Genomic DNA, 13,788 nt, shown 5'->3' with positions numbered 1-13,788 from the left:
ACCGACCGGTAAGATCCGTACGATTCTGTGTTAGCAACGCTAGAAGCTACGGCCAGTACCTTCAATCTTGCATGAATGGCGCGAACACTGATGGCACAGGTGTTGCAGGAAGTGTTCGTCCATACTGACGTACGGCACGCCGTTCATTCTCGCTAGTGAATAGTGGGTTTTCGATAGTTCTCGAAATCCTTGAATAACATCACGGAAGAAAGGAGTGTGTTGTCTCTACTACCGATGCCGCACACTCTGTCTAATTGTCTTAGCATCTGTTAACATCTATACTTAGCTAGAAGTAACTGTTTCTACCAGAACTCGAAAGAAGGAAATAAATACTAATAGCACTTTGAACGTTATTTCTTTTCAGAATTTACTGCGGGACTGTGGTGTCTAGCGAAACTTTCCGGTAGTGTCGGTAATAGTGATCTTGCCACTAAAGTGACATTTTTGGAAGGTAGTATACAGGTACCGTGGCGGAATGCGCTTAGCGAACGTTGTGGAAGGTCGGTGAAAACAAGCGAAACACGGTACGACGTGCGTAATCTTCCTTCCCAGCAGGGACAGATCGACCGAGCGACACACTCGGCACATAATACGAAATTATGTTAAACTGTACCGATCTCGCCTGCGTTCTGCATCATCACCATTTCTACGCTCATCTGCATCATCTGAAGCACCATCTGCAGGATGACCACGATCATCACCATGGGCATCACGGGCACGAGAGTCACGACCATCACCATGAAGCAGGTAGGTTTTCCATTTGTTAAAAAAAAAACACAGACTGTATTGATCGTTCGGCGAAACGGTCACGTTTCTCCACATTGAAACATAAACCACCTCTGCCCGGTAGGGGTCGGTGAAGGTTCTACTGCCAAACCAGTTCATGACTAGTGACGACCAGTAAAAAAGTTTAAAAACTTCTTTTGAGAACAGTGCGCGGATTAACACAAATTTGCATAACAGTTAGTTTGCTTTAAAAGCTAATAAATTTTACATTTTTTTGTTATAAAATTCTCTAACATCTTGAAGGAGAGACTTGAGTCATGTCGAATATTGAATATACAAAAAAAATGGAGAATTTTGTATTTAATAAGTAATGAAGGGTTTTGGGGTCGCTGTAGAACCGCTTCACTTGCACGATGAAGTAGAATTTCTGTACAAGAAAATAATAAAATATTTATTATCGACCCACATCATCCGATCATTGGCCGCACAACAGTTGTGCGGTGGTGTTTGGAGACCGCAATATTTTATGATGCACTTGTCCCAGTTTTAGCGCTGCTCTCACACAATGTCATTCAATGTACCCCGAGAGGGTCGGATTTTATGCTTGTAAGTGTTTTGAAGCACATGCAGGTCATGCCACTCGGTGCCCAGCTTTGTGGCTTATGTAAGACAACTTAAGGCTGCTCGACTGCTGCGCCACAGCACTCTGTAGCACGACTACCCAAAATGCCATCCACACGATGGTTAAAAACGTATGGTACGAGCTGTGCACTAAAGAAGCGCAATCAATATTTATGCAGTGTTACATTCTTTCTGTTGTCACCTGTGGTACAGCAAACGTTATAGACGTCTGTTTAGCAAACTAATTTTGTCTCTAATCGTCGTACATTTTAAAAGTGTTGGAATTTACGCTCGGCTGTTTAAAATGAGCACAATTTGTTTAATGATGTTTTAATCTAATTTTAAGTATCCCTAATGGACATTACACTTTCTAAAGTGTTGCAGAAACGTCGTTTATGTGCGGCAATACGTTCACTTGATCTAGGTAACTTTGCTAGTAGAACGCAAACTGCTGTTGGATGAGGTCCGATTTGCCGCCGGGAATGTGGGAAATACTATTTCTTTTTACTCAACAGACAGATAGAATGCAATATTTCCTAACCATGCCCAAAAGGCTAGCCGAGCTTAAGTAATCGTTCTGCAAAGATCCGATGATGGCGGTACTATTACAGCCTAGAGACACTAATTGCAGGTTGCTCCAATGTGTACGTTCTCGATCAAGATAACATCATTTCAAAATCACAATCGAATTCGGGTCGAATTCCGATCGATTCGAGTGTACTACAGACGGTAAAGATGGATGAGGTGCTATCGGGTGGAGTAGATCACAATCTCCAAAGAATTAACTTGCAACAATACGCAATCCTAAGCCAATTAGCTTTCCCTTTGTTGTGTGACTTGGTGTTGGCACCTGCCATTTGGCCGCACTATCGCGTTTGTCAATTCCAATTGCTTACTTTCGGTTTCATTTCGTAAACTCCCAACGTGCTCGTCTGTATCTGGAGTGATCTCCAAGAAGGATCACATTATGTAGGGCGTAGGCTTTCTGTAGTAGGGTTGCTTTGTTTCACTTCGCAGGTTTCATCGATACACGCCTTATCTTACGCAACTGAACCGGTTCTGGCAGGAGTTTCCAGTGCAAACTAAGACCCGCAGCAGCAGCCTGTTTGACAGTTTGCGTCCTAGCTTGCGCGGGGATGCCAATTTTTTTTTGCATCAACTTTGCCCCGAAACTGTGCTCTCCAGAGTCGTTGAAGCACTCTAAATTCGGTGGTAGAGTGCCGAAGTTGACGGGTGTGGACCACAGCGAAGCGCATTGTATTCGAATGGATGATGTGCAAAAGCTGCAAAAAATACAGTGCTGTTGCAGTTGACAGCCGGTCGGCGAAGCGGAACGAAATAAGGTTAATGACTAGCCGGCCATTTGGTGACCCAGATGAACTGTGAATTTGTGCATACGCCGTAGGGCAGTGAATCAGACCCATTTCAACGGAACGCCTGTGAGAAGCAGAAGCGCGCAGTAAACGTGTTGCGGATTAAGCAATCCGTTGCCATCTAGAAGCTGCGGAATGGAAATGCATTCGACGTCTAGAATGCGGTGCCAGAAATTGCAGGCAGTCTTGCAGGCACTCTTTCCAACACCGCTTAGGTTATAAATTTTGCGTCACCTTCAAGGCGCTGCACATCGTTTGACGTGATACGTGTAGCCAAACCAAACACACCAAACCTCTGCCCCAGTTACGGCCAGGTGCCGCACGTGGCCTTCAGGGTTTTGTGTTTCCAAAACGCGCCGCCACTAGTGCTAGAGCACTTTCGGAACACGATTTGGATTAGTTCCGTAGTTCGCAATCGGTTTTGGTTGCGAAAATTTTTGTCGATCCGGTTTTGATATATGGCCCCTCCGGTGCATACTCGTTCGTGGACGAGTTTTGGTGAAGCGGAAGTGATACGATTTCGGTTGAAACTTGTGAATGTGGGTATTTCTTTTTTTTGTTTGGTTTGGTTCAGTTTTTCTGTCTGTGGTTTGCTTCCTTAAGCCGTTTGGACGGGCGAGCATTTGGAAAGCCGATATTGGAGATATTAGGTTGCAATTTTATCCACCACAGAAAACTAGGCTTTTTGTACTGTCAGTACCGGTGTCAGTACCTCCGGAGCTGGTCATTTTTGTGCGAGGGTCGTTCTCGTTTGTATGACAGTCGTTGGGACGCTTGAGCTTGAATTGACACGTAATGGCAAAATGCATCAAGATGTAAAACATTTCTTGGGGGCTCAATGCTTTTAACGTCACACAAATGTTGCGTTTAGATTTTTGAAACGATAGATTTTGGGTTTCCCACTTTGTCCCGGCAAACAACAACGCCATCACGATCTTGAGAGTTCCTCGGGAAATTCAACGGGGCGTACGGGGAGTACAAACAAGTTGAATGCACAGTGAACTTGATATCCCACCGTATGGCCTTGGTAAGTTCATCTATTAGGAAAACAAAGCGTGTGGCAATGAAAAGCCTCCCCGTGTGTGTACCTATGTAGGTTTTAGTACCACCCCACAACACCCTCGGAGCACGATTCGTACGCTGGTGCAGGCACGCACATGGACACCTCTCGGGTCTCTTTAGGTACGATGGTTTCATCTTTATCTCATCTCTCCACCGACACTACGCAAACATGTCATGATGGGTCGCACATGCTGTAGATAGCGCACTGACTACAAAACTGACCAGCCTGGACCGGATCGCAGATAGCACCGACGACACCCCGTCAGATAAACCATCGTCAACCATCGTATGTGACTTTGGCCATCATTCCGTGCAGGTTCAAGGAAATGGAAGTTCATTAGATGGTGTACCCATACCGAAAGCACCCGAGCTAGATTTGTATAACACCCGGGACCGTGCGGTGCACTTCCGAATGCGACATAAGCGGACTGAAAAAGCAATTAAATGAAGCGTAACATCCAATTATAGGACGGTGTTGGGCGTGACGGACCGATATTGGTCTGACGCCGACATGGGTGCCGCTAGGGGTACGTAAAGCATTACGTTTTTGTATCAATATTAGTACTGCTTAGACATATATGCGCGTATGGCTGAAGGTTGCGATGGACAGGGCAAAGGCAAACATGAATCATTGGAGGAATTTTTAAAATTTTCGGCTGCTTGACTTATTCCAACACGAACCAACACACCCCGTTCCGTAGAAGGGATACAATTTGATAGTCAAGGTCTGTATGATTAACAAGCGTTGTAATCGCTTCAGTAATCGGAAAGCTTCGCTAATACAAAAAAAAAACAGGAAAGACTAGTATTTCTTTTTACAGTGAAATTCGGTTCGATTACAGTTGAAATGGCAACGCGTGGCGATTGCGTAAGGAGGTCGTTAACTAGACAAAAAAAAATATATCGAAATTACCAGGTCAGGTCACCAGGTACTGGTACTGCTGGTTTGCTGTCTGGTCTGCTAAAAGGTGATACGACCGAACAACCCGTTTTTAACCCCAGCAGCAACTCTCTTTGCTCGTTTGTAGTTTACCGACCGAAACATTAGCTCTTTCTTTACTTTCGGTTTTATTTTGGGCTAGCCAAATGTAACCTGACAACCTTGTTTCCTTCGAACCACACAAAGGAAGGATGAAGTGTCCTGCCGCGCGTTTGTGGAGGATATTCACGATGTCCATGTCCATTGTTGCTGGCGTTGGTTAAAGTTGCTCGTAGGCATTTTTTTGTACCATTTGCTCACAATGCACTTATGAGCCCAGTTTCGACAACTTGGAACTCCATCTAGGTGACCTTGGTGACACAGTGCCATTGTTCGTTTGTGGCTGTCGTTTTGCTTAATTTGACATTTGACTTGTTTGCGAAAGGTAATTAATTGGCAAAGGTTTCACCATTTTTCCACTCTGGCAGCCGCTGTACGACATTCACAGATCGCGATGATGATAGTAATTTGTGATTTTATTTTGCTCGTTAAAAGCTTGATGTATGTCAAATGACTTGACTATCTGTCACTATTTATTCACCTGCTCGCGTAGTTCACTCCTATAATTTATTTGCTATAATTTATTTGCTATAATTTATTGACAAATCTATTAGTAGCTCTGTTTACTTCAACTTGAACATCAGTTTTATAGAATCATGTACTACCACGCCTTAACTACGGTGAATTATTAAGGTTAAGATTCATAACAGTAAACATGCCCCTGCATACGATGGGGACATTTCAGATGTACGCTAATAAGGTTCTCAAATTCATCATCGTACTCAGCTGCGTTTACTTTGGTAACGAGCTCTATCTGCGTTTACACTGTGACCGCTGTCAGAATGGGGCACGCACACGTTAATCTACGCCCCGGGACAGACGGAACTGGATGTCCTCGGTGTATCCGATCCGTACCCCCTCCCTCCCCCCCTCCTCGTCAGAGCCGTCCGAGAGAGGAGGAAAACAAAAATGGCGGCTCGATCGGCGAAGCTGTCGCTGTTCGTTCAAGATCAAATCACTCGGTTGACTCGGTCACCTAACGTCTGGTTCGAAAACCGTGCGTAGTCCTGCCGTGTTCGCACAAAAGCTAAACGATTAACGAGCGAGATGTCACGAGACCTGCACCGTGTTTGCACCGTTCACTACGCCGCGCGTTTTCACACCATTCGTATACCGCGCGCAGGTGTGTCGAGCACGGTACGGTGTGTTGCTCCCGTCCCGTGTAGGTCAAACGTCAGTTTGTCCGCGGTAAACGGTCTTCTGGTTTAGCGACGTGCCCTTCCCACTACCCCTTAGCCGAAAATCCCTTTCTGCAGCCCAAACACTCGCGTGTGTTGTGTGTGGCGACGCATAGTGGTCGGTTTCGGTTGCAGTAGTGCGTATCCTACGGGGGGAAGGGGGTGGACAGGCAGCAAAACGCGCGAAGGTTCACGGTACGGATGGGATCGTTCAGGTCCGGGGAAGGAGCTGGCTTGTTAAGATCACGGGCGGAAGGAAGTTTTGTATTGCCCTCCGGAACGGATGCGGCAATGTTCTAGAAGCGGAAAAGGTCAAAATGTACGCCAATGCATCATACCGAAGGGGTTGAAAGCAAGAAACCACATCACCCAGTCGGGAACGGTACGGTCAAAAGTTACGCGAAGTTTTGATCCCCATGTAGTGAGTGCCCCATGCACCTCAGTATACTTGCAGCCAGAGAGAACGGAAGACGCGAAGCGCGCGTTCTGCAGTTTCGCGTGCGTAGAACGTGGCGCACGAACAAGCAACAACTGCTGTGGTACAGATCCGTAACACTGTACACCTGTGAATTGTGTGAACTTTTTCGTGAGCTTATATGTGTGTGTGTGTGCTTGTGGTGAACGGAAGTAAAATCGGTTGTGCTCTTGCCCTTAGCCTCTACCATTCGAGGGGGTTGGAGTGTTGAATGTTGCCTGCGCTTATCAATCAAACGGAAGCTTTCATAACCTTGACAGCGGAACGAACATTACCGGGCGGAGAAAAAGGGATTGTGGGCCAGCTTGTGCTGAAAGGGCACCGCCGAAGGGTGGGAAAAGCGTGGGAGCTTCGGTCGATTAACAACCCATTAACAGTGGCACACACAGTTTCAGCCGTTTCAATCGATAGCAAACAGAAAAAAAACGGTATGAATGCAGTGTGCTTTCTTCCGGCTTGTGAGTAAATGATGCACGATTAATCAAATCGCACCCATGAATGGGGCATAAAAGCGTAAACAGAAACGATCAAGTGATGATCAACGGGCGAACGTGTTGCAACTGGGTATGTTCGTTGTTCGTACTTTTATGCAAACAAAACAAAAAAGAGGAAGCCACCTTGAAGTTCCTGTACTTCTCCTCCTCCTCCTCGTCGGTTGTATCTTTCGGAACGCCGGTATGCACCATGCCGGAAAGTTGGAAACTGATGCCGACAGCATGCTCTGTCTCGATCGTTAAAATGTTGTCCGTGGCCTTGATGTAAGTGTCTGCCCGGTTCCCATCTGCCCAGCAGGATGCGAACGCGGGCTGGTTGGATACGCGTGCTATTCCTCCCCTATATCTTCGAGGCCATCGAAAGGATGTTCCATTACGCGCTCGGGAATGCATTTTATAGCTTCATCAAACCATTTTCTTGGAACTCTGCTGTTGCCGACCAGTTAACAGAGTGCTAACCTTCGCGTGCATATGCTCGTGCACCACACGATCAGGAACGCTCACTGGACGTTGTGAAAATGTGAATAAGGTGAAGGACTCCTTTTGCGAACATAACCATTACCGTCCGTTGCATTCTTGGCTGGGATCAGTATTTGTTAATTATGAAGATCATGCCCTAAATGTCCACTGTCGGACGGGATTGTACATAAATCATGTACAATATGGTGAGAACCTTCGTTCGCCGTTCATTGCTGGTACTATGCTACTGAGCAAAAGTGCATTTACTACAACATTCCCCGAACGATCTCCAATACGCATTACAAGCTATTCTGGACCATTTTGTACAACCCCGAACGAATGGAAGAAAAAATCATATCAGATTGTTCGACGTTAATTTCGTTGTACAAATTGATTAATCGTAATCGTTCCGGTTACCTTCAGTGCCTTTGCAGAAAACGAGTTTTTGAATTTTTTTGTCGAGTCTTTCGAGTCTTTTGAATACTGCAACTAGAGCAGTCTAGTTGCTTTCCATTTTTGTCCCAAATGTAACATTCTAACCTTCTGACATACTTTCCTTTCATTTGGTTTTACTTCAATTATTAAGCTATGAGGATTCTTGGAAAACTTGCTTTTTAAGTAAAATAAATATTTAATAGCTTGTTCCTCGTTAAAATGTAATAAATCTCTCTGTGCGTGCTATAAGATGATGTATATTTTGATGCAAAAAAAAAACAATTTCACTAGATTTGTAGCATTTTACATTTCATCGCATTCCACACAAAGAGTTGCTTTTCGTAAGGATGCAGACACGCAAACAATTATATTAGCATAATTTATACCTGTGCTATATTATGTTTTCAATATGAAAACAAAAACCATTTCTCTGTGCAGTTCTATTGCATCTAATACGATCGGGTACAAAGCAAAGCAACGTTTTTAAAATTCCCAATACTAATTGCGCGGTTCGATTGTGGTTTTCGGTACAGTAGCGCCACCAAACGTTCGCTAGTGCAAGCGTGACCGATCGCTAGCGTGACTTGGCGGGCAATCACGAACGAGAAGCGCACCGATCGACACTGTTTTCCTCAGTCACGTCCATTGGTAGATCAACCCGCGCGCTCTTCAACTGCTTTCCCAAACCTCACTCCGTCGATCTGGGCGAGAATTCATTATCTGCTAATTATGCGGGCAAGTACAGGGAAGAGGGGAGGCGGGAGGTGGAGGAGGAGATTGTGTGGCTGTTTCTGTCTGTATCGTGTATCATTTAGACGAAGTGTTATTGTTTATTATTTATCTACCTGTCGTTTTGGGGCAGGTTTATGGTTGTCTCGCACGTTGGATGCTACGGAGAGCCGTATCATCTCCATTCGTTTGTAATAACATTTACGTTGACACTAGGTGTTTGTGTGTATGTGCTAGAATAAGCAAAGGGTGGAAGGGATGATCATTTTCACTCGTCAGCATATGGTGGGCATGGTGCTGAATTCGCTTGTCTGTTCTGACGACAACCGACAACAAGATCGTTCTAATCCCTCCACTCTGTGAAGCGTTTTTTTTGCAACATACAAACCTCACCTTCCTTTTTCCCCACCGCCCTCGATTCTTCCCCCCTTCACATCCCATCTAATCGTTAGTGATCGTATCTGTTGCAATACGCGATCGACGATCACTTTAGACAGGCTACAAATCAGACGCATGATAGTGCCACAAACGGAAAGCTTCCGCACACGGGGGTGCCCGCGACGTTGCGCAAAGGCGCGTCAGAGCGGAAGCAAAGGAAGGATAGAAAGAGCGAAGTCAATCGGTTTGCTGTCTATGCGCTAGTGCGAAAGGCGAAACGGAGTCCGTACGTAGTATGTGGTAGCGGGTAGCGATTGGTAGCGAAGATCCGACGACCGGTAGAGATCGGCGCCACTACACGGTGGCTCTGTGTAGAGTGTGTAAACTGCCGTATACAAACCGCCGACGCAACAGAGCCGCCGAGGCACGCAGTAGACGCACACACACACACACACGTCCCGGCAGCCACTCGTCGCACGGTTTCGGACAGGCTCGGGATTATCAGTTGACGCAGACCGCACAGATACGGTAACGCGAACGGGTGCGGTGAACTTAATGCTAAAAGCAATCGCGCTTGTACTAGCAGATTCATTCGCTTTGCCTCACCGGTACAGCAGATCGTCGGAAGGTGCGCTTAGTGCAAGTAGTCGATCGCGCTCCGCACGGTCACCAGACTCGTGACCGTTCCTTGGAGCACGTGGTACCAGAGTGGAGTTCACATATCGCCGAAACTCGTGTGCGCGACTTATACAGTGCAATTAGTTGTGAGGTTTGTTCGGTTTAAACAACAATACAAAAAAAATCCCATAACAAAAGTAGTTATTAGTGTATTCTAATGAAGAAATAGTCCTCATCCGGTGGTGAGATCGACACTGCCTACTGGAAAAGAGTTCCACAGCAATCGCACACAAAGTGTCGCATTGTGATAACGCGCGCGCGCGTCCCTTGTTTACCCATTTCTGTTTATCCACAGCATCTCTGTGGAACGGTGACGAACCATCATCTCACGTGACATGTATTGAAGTGTTTTTTTTTGCAAAATTTCACTTCTGTTTTAGTGCTATAAGGTGGATCCGGGACAAACTCGGTTTTTGGGGCATTCTTGTTGGGGAGTGGTTTTTCTCCGTGAAGTTACTCCGGTAATGGAGTTGGAAAGTAGAATGAAGAGAGCATAGCAGGAAGAATTTATCCAAAAGTTAATGCTTCACAATTAGTGAATGGAATGCGATTTTCCCCACCGCCGGAGCAACCAGAAGTGCAGACGTACTTACACTGATCAGACATCCAATCAAACCACGTCAAAAAAAAAGTTGTTGTTTCATCGAAATTAAGCGGCATGACTTACGTCTAGCGCCGGTAACGTAAAAACGTCACTGAAAGGTTGGGAAATTTCGTTTTACTTAAAATGCGCCAGCATTCGGTGAAGGACAATGTTTTACCGGTGGCATAATGCAGTTCAGACCGTAATTCGGTGTGATCCTGCAACGTCATCGAGTGCCAGACGAATTGCGTATTTTGGTTTTTGGTAGGAAATTTTTGGATAGAATCTCATCGCACCAATTGATCGGATGTCAGTTGATGATTTGTGCTGCACGAGCGTGGAAGAAAAATTGTTTTACCGTGTAGTTAGTAATTTAAAAAACTAGTTCTAAACATTATACCAAAAATTGTGCATTACTACGAAGATAGCGAAAGGACTTTAATCCAAAAGAACGGATGTGTAGTGCGCACATATAAGCAACCAGTTACGTCCGGTAGTGAGTCAAGAAGGTGCTAAAAGCTTCTGATTGTTTATTCAATTGTTACTTAGAATTTCGACTTAAAAATGGTGTCATGGAGATGAATCGTGTTCGGGGTTCTTCGTCACCGCAAGAACCATTTCATGATCGTGAAGTGTTAATAGTAATGGATTTGAATGCCTACATTTAGACACACCAAACAGAGGACGGGAAAAATCATCAAACATTTGATAGTTAAAGCTATTTTTTGGAGTGTCAAAAGTGTGTAAAAGAAATTAAAAAGAACAAAGTGTGCTGTATGTTAATTTCATAGATCAACATTTAAAAAATCTCTCATTTGTCCGCTTTGTTTGGTCAGCTTGTTAGTGGGTACCATTTGATTCATTTACAGCAGCTTTAATTAGCGATGATTTCCAGGATGATATCAGCTGTTTGGAAGCTGTTTGGTTTAACCATTTAAAGCAATATCTTTAAATTTAAGATTGCGTTTTTTGGTTGCTGTTCAAACTCTTTTTTTAAAACCATTTTTGTTTTGTTTTGAAGAAAATGCCATACAACACAGCTTATGCTATCTGAAGTAAAGCATATCCAATAATACGTTTCACTTTTTAACGATTTTTTTTTTAAAACGTTATTCCAACTTACCCGCGCTAGCCAGCTGTGAAAACACGAAAAACTCGTTTCTTCACTCTCACTGACTCGGTTGCTGGTGGCCGGTGCGCCAGTATTAGGGGAGAGGTTAGGCTTTTCCGACGAAAAACACACGCCACAAGCCGTGCACCGGCCATGAAAATGTATAAAGGCTTACGAAAGCTTAAGCAGTAATTAAAATGTGTCCAAAATTTAATAGAGCATGCGGTTTTGAGTTTTGAGAGTGTTGGTGCCGATTGCCGTGTCTGTATGTGGTTTAAAAAAAGGTTTTACTTCCTTTCTTGCTACTGTTCCACCACGTTCCTCCTACATTAGAGAGAGGAGTGTGTGTTTGTGTGAAAGTGACAAAGATCTAAGCACTTCTTCATGGAGCTTTTTGGGGAACTGCAATGCTTGTGCGGTTGGGATCATAAAACACCCCAGCAAAGCATCGGTGTATTTACTGGCCGGAAAGGAAACATCGTCACGGTGTAAGACGAAGATAGGCCGGTCTGTATGTTAAAGTTTAATGTTTTATATTGACAGCTGTAGGGGGTGCGTCTTCAATCGTGTCCAAGGGTGATCACCATTGCTGTCTCCTTACGAACAGAAAAGAAAGATACACCATTATTAGGTGGATGTTGTTTAATCGCAGAATCGAGCCCATCGGAAAGCACACACACACACGCATACACGGACACAGTAAAAGTAGTGAAAACGAGACAAAAAAAAGTTAGTAAGCCCTTTAATAACAGTGTGACAGTGTTCTGCTGCTGTATGTGCGTGAATGCCTAGTCGTCGGTAGCGTTCGTTTTTGGGTGACAATTGACAGCGGATTACGCATTCAAGCTGGATTACTTTGGATACAGTGTCATCAATGAACTGCCCACCACCAGCCATCAGCCCGCGGTGGCATCAAGTACAGGTAAGCGAAGCAAAGCAAAAAAAAAAAGACGTCAAACATCGTCTTGTCGTCGTGCGATACATTTAATCGTGCATCAATTAGCGAGCGATGGGTTAAACTATTGGTTGGGGCGCTTTCGCAAAATAAAAACCTTCTCCTACACTTGCCAACCTCACCGCGTTGTGGTTAGGAACACAGTGTAGGGTGTTTAGAAAAAAAAGTGAGGGAAAAAAAACCAGTGCGTCTCCGGTCAGGGTCAGATGCAACTAGCTGCCTACAGTAATGTGCCACTTTGGTGCTGTTTTTTTGCGCAATTAATAAGCTCACCTACAAAACATGAGACAGAGGAGGGTTAGAATGCGAAAAGGTGTCCTAAGACGGGTAAGAACTCTAACAACCACATACACCACAAGAAGGTGGAACGGTGGAAGGCAGGATCCGGCGATCGCACCAACGAGGAAATCATTTTAAATACTCGACCACGATCGTACGCACCCTCATCACTCCGTTGTTTTAGTGGGGGGGTTGCTTTAGAACGGCTCAGTTTCGATGTCCATAAGACGGTGGACGATCAACTATTAGTGATCGACCCCTTCAAGCTATTCCAAAGCACCCGCTTTGCCGGTAAAGATCGGGTCAGTTCTGTTCAGATCATTGCCAATATCATGACCTTCACCTCTCGTTCGCAAGCACACGACATGAGCTGGTGCGAATAGAACCGAAGCAATAGTGCGTTTTTGCCGCCAGCAGTGTACTACATCGCTCGTAAACTCGCACATTAATCATGCGATATTTTATTCGGAAGGTACACAGGGGTACCCCCTTGTTTGGTACTTAGGGTACTAGGGTGCTGATTGCTGATAACATTGTGTGGCGTTGTTTAAATATCCGTGTCTATGGCATGATAGAAGGATCGTTTGTTGGTGAATGATCTACACCCGCGCTTTGATGGTTGTGTAGTGAAATGTTTCATTTTTGCTTTGTTTCTCTCGTGTGTATCAGCAGCACGAAGCGTCGTTTGAGTGCGGCTTTAGGAGTCTGTGAGATTGAAGCAAACACTCCCTCACTTATGATTCATATAATTTTGTGAAAACTTCCCTTCATATGACATAAATTGTATCCATAGTAATGGGAACACTTCACTATTCATACACTGTCCAAATAGATTAATCTAAACAGAAAAAATACAATCTATCTCCACGTCAGTCATCACGCTTGGAGATGGCAACAGAACCAAATTTGCATAGAAATATGTACCATCGCCTTCCGGTGTCTTACATCATGAAAGCAGAATGATGCCAGAATGGAATGTCGCTTCATACACCAAATCTGGTGACGCGTGACATTAAGCCAATGAAATGGGCCCGGCAAATAATGAACGCCATATGCAAAAGAAAGAAATGATCACGCAACCCGCGAACGAGATATGAAACGATCGGGAGAGTGATTCAGCCACTGGCTGACACTTTGTTGCAGGGCAGTAAAGCAAAAAATTTCGACATTATATTTGCGTGTGTGTCTGTGTCCGTCCATTTATTCGGACAGC

General features: G+C 44.8%; 1 protein-coding gene across 4 annotated transcripts in view; it reads left to right on the top strand.

The window, feature by feature from the left end:
* The window catches only part of LOC125762247 (box A-binding factor), an 80,080-nt gene that overhangs the window by 16,497 nt on the left and 49,795 nt on the right, over nt 1–13,788 (top strand). For all 4 annotated transcript variants that reach the window (XM_049424128.1, XM_049424121.1, XM_049424122.1 and 1 more), the window contains one exon: nt 365–747. In XM_049424128.1, the coding sequence (XP_049280085.1) occupies nt 600–747 (148 nt within the window). In that variant the 5' untranslated portion in view covers nt 365–599. The remainder of the gene's footprint in view (nt 1–364; nt 748–13,788) is intronic.

The sequence above is a fragment of the Anopheles funestus genome, chromosome 2RL (assembly GCF_943734845.2).
Source record: "Anopheles funestus chromosome 2RL, idAnoFuneDA-416_04, whole genome shotgun sequence".
NCBI classification, from domain to species: Eukaryota; Metazoa; Arthropoda; class Insecta; order Diptera; family Culicidae; genus Anopheles; species Anopheles funestus.
This window is presented reverse-complemented; position numbering and strand designations above follow the sequence as displayed.